General features: G+C 40.8%; 1 protein-coding gene across 2 annotated transcripts in view; it reads right to left on the bottom strand.

Annotated features, from left to right (window-relative positions):
• Positions 1-1058: 1058 nt before the first annotated feature.
• Positions 1059-8571, bottom strand: part of LOC143276104 (uncharacterized) — an 8293-nt gene continuing 780 nt past the window's right edge. The window contains exons 2-4 of one of the 2 annotated variants that reach the window (XM_076580499.1): positions 4702-4888; positions 3218-3455; positions 1059-2099 (exon numbers count right to left, since the gene is read on the bottom strand). In XM_076580499.1, coding sequence (XP_076436614.1) covers positions 3231-3455; positions 4702-4887 — 411 coding nt within the window. In that variant the 5' untranslated portion in view covers position 4888 and the 3' untranslated portion in view covers positions 1059-2099; positions 3218-3230. Of the gene's footprint in view, positions 2100-2696; positions 3456-4701; positions 4889-8571 lie in introns of those variants that run through there. The other variant, XM_076580498.1, reaches the window with a different exon arrangement.

Raw genomic sequence — 8571 nt, 5'->3', positions numbered from 1 at the left:
ATTTATTTTGGTACTTTCTTTTCTATTTTTCTTCTTTTTTTTTACTTTCTTTTTGTTTGTTTGCTTGGTTTATTTTTGTGTCTGTAAATGATATATATATATATATATATATATATATATATATATATATATATTACTTTTTCACTTTCACAGCCTCCCTTGAGTTGTCAAAAACATACCTAGAATAGAGTAAACAGATAGTAAAAATTGATGGAGTAGGCGCCCCGAAATCAAATTCATTTCTATATTAATATATTTGTTTCAAACGTATGTGTAAAAGTTTAATTAGGAATGTTATTCAGCAACATGTTTCGTGCAAACAATTCTAGATGTGACTCATTGACAGTCCATTAAGTAGTTAAGTTTCAGGTTTCCATTGGTAATGGATTTTAACTATTGACGCATACATCCTCTGTGAAGTTCAGTATAATAATTTTAGAATAGAAATATATACTGTTCTGCAGCGCGAATACGTGAATTAAAAAAAAAAGAAAGAAACACCCCCAAAAACACACAGTTCAATAAATCAGCGATATTTCATGAGCTCACGGCGGCATTCACAAACAACTGACCATTAATTTAACTGGAATGCAACTGCAAAACACACAGCTTTTTTACATCTTTATTTCATCAGTTCACAAATGCCTCCTGACATAAACATGCAGACACAAGACAAGGCTGATATGAAGATATTTCACACGGTCGAACATAAATGACTGTCAAAGATATCATACTCCAACCAAAATGTGTCAAAACGTTGAAGATTTTAACGAATCTCCATCTCAGGGGGTCTTAAAAGCTACGTTAGAAAAGTTTGTTGTCCTAGACGTAACGCGCCCGTCTAGGAAGCGAGAGCATCTGAGCGCACTGGTTCGATTCCAGCACACAGCCAGTATTTTTTCTCCTTCTTCATCAGACTTTGAGTGGTGGTCTGAACACCGGTCATTCGGATGAGACGATAATACGCATGTATTAAAAGGGTTGTTTCCTGGCAAAATGCCCCAGGAAAATCAACTTAGACAGGAAAACAAATATACTTAATAGCTGGCAGTAAAAAAAAAAAAAGAGGGTTGTGGCACTCTCATTGCGGCGACTCGCTCTCTTCTCCCTCAGGAGAGAAGCCTGAATTTCACACAGAGAAATCTGTTGTGACAAAAGAGTACTGCGATGCAAAGCAATACAATACAACACAATACAACGGGGGAGTGGGGGAGAGGGGGGGGGGAGGAGGGGAGGGAGGGGGGGTGACTCCAACCTTCTGTTTTTTGGTAAAAGCACTTTACGGTTTTTATATATCAGGTGGTGCGAACAGTAAAAAAAAAAAAAAAAAAAAAAAAGTTAATGATTCTCATCACCTACTTCACCGCTATAATAAAGACATCCCCCCCCCCCCCCACTTAGATTTCCTGCTTGAAGCCCATTTTGCATGGGCTACTTACGGTGAATTAGAACCATTCTTCGTATAGCAGAGGGGGCAAAATATGAGACAATCTTTCAACAGATCTTCAATCATTCTATGTGTCAAACACAAAATAATTTTCAGGACATTTTCCTAAACATATCTTTACGTAATCACTGTATGTGTGAAACACATACGAAGTAAAAGACACCCCCCAAAAGGCACTTAAGATGTTCAAACGAAGGACAAAGAGGGGTAAGATTTTTTTTTTTTAAAAGACAAATCTTCTATAGCATGTCTTTTATCATTCTAAAACACACAAAGGAACTTATGCTCCATGTAGCAGAAGAACAATAATTTATAAATCTGCAATCTCCTAAAATATCTTTAACCATTCTATGTGTGAAACACACACGAAGCAAAAGACACCCCCCACCCTCCGAAAAAAAAAAAGACACTTCACATGTTTAACTCACTCAGTACGGCCAGTCCTCTCTTCTCCTCTACACAGACCCCTCGGATATCCAGTGGGTGTCTGAATGACCCAACCTTTAGCTTCCGTCGTCAGAACTGTGGTATTTTTTGCCAACTTTCACCTCTTCAGTATAAGAGCGTTCCGCTTGCAATATTTTGATGATGGTAACTGGGATGAAACGCTGTTAACGTCGTCTCTTTCGCCGTTCGTATGGAGAGAGTTAAACTAAAGACATAGAGGGGAAAGATTTTGTTTAATAGACACTCTCCTAAACCTGTCTTTTATCATTCTGTATGTGAAAAATACACGAAAAAAACCCCATGCCTCGTGTAACAGAGGGGAAACTATTATTTATTAGGTTTTGCAGTTTCCTAAACATATCTTTATTCATTCTGTAAATGAAACACACACGAAGCAAATGACATAAACAAAAGAAAAACAAAAGAAGAAAAAAAGAAGAAAAAAGAAAAAAAGAAAAGAAAAAAAAAGTGAAAGTGGAAGAGTGGAAGAGTGGAAAAGAATGTTTATAAGACAATCTTCTAACCATATCTTTAATCATTCTATACGTGAAACGTATACGAAGCAAAAGACAAAAAACATTTTAAAAGGAAAAAACAATACAAAACACTTCACATGTCCAAGCGAAAGAGGAAAAGTGGAAAAGAATATTTATAAGACAATCTTCACCATCTTTAATCATTATATATGCGGAAACACACACGAAGCGAAACACACACACACACACACACACACACAAGAAAGAAAAAAAGACCCCCCCCCCCACCGCCGCCCCCCCCCCCCCCCCCAAAAAAAAAAGACGCCGCACTTGTCCAAACAAATGACGTACAGGGCAATGACTTTTACGATCTTCTAGCCATAATAATTATGTTTAATCATTTCTGTAAGTGAAACACACACAAAAAGCAAAAAAAAAAAAAAAAAAAAAAAAAAAAAACATACAAAAGACATTTCATATGTCCACACTAAAGGCAAACAGTCAAGACTGTCACGATCTTCTAACAATGTCTTTGAACGAGGAATAGGGAAAAAAGACTACCACAATCTTCTAACAATGTCTTTAATCAGTTCTATATGTGAAACTCACAGCACAACAAGGAAAACACACACACACACACACACACAAGACATTTCACATGTCATAAAACTGTTACGATCTTCTAATAGTGTCTTTGAACGACGAATAGGGAAAAAAAGACTAACACAACCTTCTAACAATATCCTTAGTGAGTTCTGTATGTGAAACACACAGCACAAAGCAAAATACACGCACACAATATACGACACCACGCATATTTCAAAACGAAAGAGTGAGGAAAACACACCAGGACACACAAGTCAGGAACAGAGACCATTTCCACAGATCTCTTCCCCGAAGCGTTCTTTCAGCTGCTCCAGGTACATCACCTGGTCCTCCTTCAGGGTGTCCAGGCTTTTCTCCGCCGCCTCCCTCACCTGCCTCACGCCACGGATGGCTTCAGTCAGCGACTCGTGGCGGGCAGACAACTCGTCGTTCTCATCGGAGAGTTCTTTGGCCTTGTGTCTCAACGCTTTAAACTCCTTCTGTTAATTACAGCAACGATGTGAATACCTATGCGTGTGTGTGTGTGTGTGTGTGTGCGTGTATGTGTGAACTTGTGTCTGCATGTTTTACATTTATTTGCTTATTCATCTTTCTTGTGTGTGTGTGTGTGTGTGAGCGCTTAGAGTTGACTTCATCAAGATTTTGCGCCTTATAAATATTATCATTATTATTAGTAGTATTTTTTATGTATTTATCTATTATTATTTATTTTTCATTTTTATTTTTCGAGGCCTGAATAAGCGCGTTGGGTTACGCTGCTGGTCAGGCATCTGCTTGGCAGATGTTTGTGTAGCGTATATGGATTTGACCGAATGCAATGACGCCTCCTTGAGCTACTGATACTGATGACGATGAAAGTAATGATAATGACAATAATAATGGCAACAGTAATAATAACAGTAACAACAACAATAATGATACTGATAATGATGATGATAATAATAATAATAATAATGATAGTAATAATGATGATGATGACGATGATAGTAACAATAATAATGATGATGGTGATGACGTAACTGATAAAACTAAGACAAATTCCGTCATTCTCTACTTATCTAGCAAGTTCATTTATAAAGAACGAGAACAGTAAAGGGCTGTATACATTGCCCTTTTTCTTTTCTTTTCTTTTTTTTTACACCATATGTGCGACTAAAATAGTCTGTCAGTTTAGAGACCCATGCCTCAGACGTACCCTAACATTAATTGTACATGCTTTTAATAACTCGATTTAACTTGTCACTTATTCCATTTTTAAGAGAACATACCATAGAAATTTTCTGTTCGTAGACTCAAAGGATTTAACATCATTTGTTTCATTTTTAAGAGAGCATGCCATAGACATTTTCTGTTTGTAGAGCATGCCATAGACATTTTCTGTTTGTAGAGCATGCCATAGACATTTTCTGTTTGTAGAGCATACCATACATACAGACACACGCACGCATGCACGCAATCACACACACACACACAAGCACGCACGCAAGCACACACACACACATGCACACACACACACACACACACACACACACACACACACACATACACACGAACCATGACCCTCACGGAAAAACAAACACACAGAGGCAAACATATGTACATATACATACACAGGCAGACAGACACATACATACACACGCACGCATGCACGCAATCACACACACACACACGCACACACACACACACACACACACACACACACACACACGGACAGAGGTAGGTTACCTCCAACACTATTATTTCTTCGTCCCTAGCTGCCTCTCTCTCCGCAATGGCGTCCGCGTCTTCCCAGGTTCCGATGATCTCGGCTGTGGTGGTACACCTGGTGGTGGTGGTGACGATGGTGAGGATGATGGCGGTGGTGGTGAAGGCTGCCGCTGCCAGAACAAGCCAGGAGGGCGTACGTTCCATTCTGACAAGGAGGAAGGAGAGACCATGAAGAAGAAGGAGGAGGAGGAGAAGAAGAAGAAGGTGGAGGAAGAGAAAGAGGAGGAAGAGAAGGAGGAGGAGAAGAAGAAGAGAAAAGAGTCATCTAATCATTGCTGCAGATGGTCCTCGCTTTCCATTCTGACATGGAGGAAGAAGGAGGAGAAGGGGGAGGAGAAGAAGAAGGAAGAGGAGGAGAAGAAGGAGGAGAAGAAGAAGAGAAAAAAAATCCAGACCTTATTATTGGCGCAGATGATCCTCTCGTTCAATTCTGACATGGAAGAAGAAGAAGGAGGAAGGGGAGGAGGAGAAGAAGGAGGAGGGGGAGGAGAAGAAGGAGAAGAAGAAGGAGGAGGAGAAGAAGAAGAAGAGAAAAAAATCCAGACCTTATTATTGGCGCAGATGATCCTCTCGTTCAATTCTGACATGGAAGAAGAAGAAGGAGGAAGGGGAGGAGGAGAAGAAGGAGGAGGGGGAGGAGAAGAAGGAGAAGAAGAAGGAGGAGGAGAAGAAGAAGAGAAAAAAATCCAGACCTTATTATTGGCGCAGATGGTCCACGCGTTCCATTCTGACATGGAAGAAGGAGGAAGAGGAATGGGAGGAGGAGAAGAAGAAGGAGGGAAAGGAGGAGAAGGAGGGGGAGGAGAGGAAGAGAAGGAGGAGGAGAAAGGAAAATAATCAAGACCTTATCATCGGTGCAGATGGTCCTCGCGTTCCATTCTGACTTGGAGGCTGAAGGAGATGAAGGAGAAGAATGAGGAGGAGAAGGTTGAGGTGGAAGAGAAGGAGGAGGAAGAGAAGGAGGAGGAAGAGAAGGAGGAGAGGAAAAAGAGAAAAGAATCCAGATCTAATCATTGATGCAGATGGTCCTCGCTTTCCATTCTGACATGGAGGAAGAAGGAGGAGAAGAAGAAGGAAGAGGAGGAGGAGGAGGAGAAGAAGAAAAGAATCCAGACCTTATTATCGGTGCAGATAGTCCTAGCGTTCCATTCTGACATGGGAGAAGAAGAAGTAGGAGGAAGGGGAGGAGGAGAAGAAGGAAGAGGAGGAGGAGGAGAAGAAGAGGAGGAGAAGAAGAGAAAAAAATCCAGATGTAATCATCTGTGCAGATGGTCCTCGCGTTCCATTCTGACTTGGAGGAAGGAGGCCATGAAGAAGAAGAAGAAGAAGAAGAAGAAGAAGAAGAAGAAAGGTTTATTAAAAAAAAGAAAAAAAAAAGAAAAGAAAGAAAGAAGAATGAAAGCGAATGGCAAAAACTGCATTATCTGTTTCTGTTTGTGTTTCTGTCTCTGTCTGTCTGTCTGTCTCTCCCTCTCTTTCCTTCTCCCTCTCTGTGTGTCTCTGTCTCTTTCTGTCTTTATCTTTGTCTCTGTGTGTCTGCAAGAGCAGCTGTTTCTGTCTGTGTTTCTGTCTCTGTCTGTCTGTCTCTGTGTCTATCTTTCTCCCTCTCTTTCCTCCTCCCTCTCTGTGTGTATACATCTCTTTCTGTCTCTATCTCTGTCTTTGTTTGTATGTATGTCCGTCTTTCTCTTTCTCTTTTTCAAAAGACGCGTATATTTCACTCGACTGTTGGCCGCCGTTCTTTCTCTGTCTCTGGACCTTGCAATTGGAATGAACTTCCTCTTTCGCTTCGTCAAGTCTCCACAACTCAGCTCTTTCAAGTCTGGCCTTAAAACCCACCCCTTCCCAAAATAGCCTCCTTTCCCTGCCTCTTCCTTGTATTCAGTTTCTCCAGTTTTAGAGTTATGCATGCGTGTGAATGACTGGTGCGAAAGCGCTTTGATTTGTCTCTGCACAAGATTCAGCGCTATATAAATACCATTATTATTATTATCATTATTATTATTATATTGTATAACTGCGTTACATCAGTCAGTATTCTTATTGTCGCCATTGCTTTAAGTTATTTACAAGTTTGCATGTTCATCCACTTGAAGCGAAAGGTCTACGAATTTATATCACCTGCCAATTTTTCAGTCAGACAATTTGCGTAGCTATGTGTTTCAGTCATGAAAATATGTGATATTACTCTGCATAACGAATATGAACACGAACTCATTCCTCTGGCTTGTTGCAAAACGAAATCCGGTTTAACCCTTTCACCGCCAGTCAATCTAGAGTACAAAATTCCCTTGTGGTATAAACACAGAAAAGACCGTGGCTAAGAACAGCTGAGGATTCCTCCCTGCGATGTCTAGAAAATATGGCCTATCCTACCACGGAACATTAAGAGTAGTAGGTTCATGGATAAGAGACCAATGATTGGTCACCTTTCAGTGACATGGGTCCTCTACCACGCCTGTGCATAAACGCGAGCTTGGCGGTGAAAGGGTTAATGTCTAACCCAGTCAGTTCTTCAGCCTGTTTGGACTGCCTTTTTTTTCTTTAAAAAAAAAAAAAATCTGATTGTTTTTAACGTTAGTGTTCTATTTGCATTAAAAAATCTTTTTATAAATTCTCACTTACTATTTTATTTACGATTTCAAGGCAGTATACCCCCCAAAAAACATCCAGGTCCTGGGTGTTGGTGAAAATCGCTTACAGAGACACGCATTCAGGGTTGAGAAATATCGGAAATAAAAACACGTACACAGGAGACACTGCATCTGGCGTCTTGTCAGTGTATGATTCCTGCTCACACAGGTCAAGGCTGGCAGTTTTACTGCTTGAACAGCTTGCATAAGACACGTGGACACAAAGAAAGAAAGAAAGAGAGAGAGAGAGAGAGAGAGAGAGAGAGATTGATAGATCGAGAGGGAGAGAGAGAGAGAGAGAGGGAGGTGTAGGGGAGAGCAAGAGATACACGCAGACTGATAGAGAATCAAGATTCAAGAATCAAAAACATTATCACTCAAGGATAAGGATTTCAGGCATTGACTAATCTTCCAATCTGTCCTTGTGACAACAAAAAACAACAACAAAATAACGATAAGACACAACAATGATAATGATTGTAAATACTACTACTACTACTACTAATGATAATAATGACAATCATCATCATCATTATAAAAAGTAATAAAGGGAACAGTCACACACTCACACCCACCCACCCACACATCCACACACTCACCCCCAAACACCCCCTCCCACCCTCCGCCCCCTTACGCACATACATATATGCATATATACACACGTGTATGCGTATGTGTACATACACATACATATATCTATACATTTGTAAAACATAAACATAATGAGGTACCAAATCATATTCTAGTACATTTCAAATCATATTGTAGTAGATTAGTTCTCAAGGCAATGGCAGAAGCAGCAGAAAAGAGTTCCAGCTGAATCTGGTCGAGGAGGAATGAACGATGGCTCAGTGGTTAAAACGTCTGCTAGAAAAAAGTGACTCAGTCTTGATGTGGCGACCACCCTGGAGGCGCGGGTTCGAACCTGCTGAGGGCCAGGGGAAACAAAAAGAAAAAAGAACAGGCGGCAATACAAGGGCATCCAGGAGTCATGACCTGAGTGCGGCCCGGCCCCCTTAGAGTGTAAGGAGTTTAGGGGCTTTCTTTCTTTTCTTTCTTTTGCGTTCGACAGCTACGCAGTCAGGGTCGAAGTCCGAGGGATGCCACAAACTCGGACGTCCGGTGAAGATCGGCTACCGTCTCCCAGAGCTTGGTGTTGAGGTCAGCACCCCAAGGCCAGGACTGATGCCGCATC

Source organism: Babylonia areolata, chromosome 31 (assembly GCF_041734735.1).
Source record: "Babylonia areolata isolate BAREFJ2019XMU chromosome 31, ASM4173473v1, whole genome shotgun sequence".
Taxonomy (NCBI): Eukaryota; Metazoa; Mollusca; class Gastropoda; order Neogastropoda; family Buccinidae; genus Babylonia; species Babylonia areolata.
This window is presented reverse-complemented; position numbering and strand designations above follow the sequence as displayed.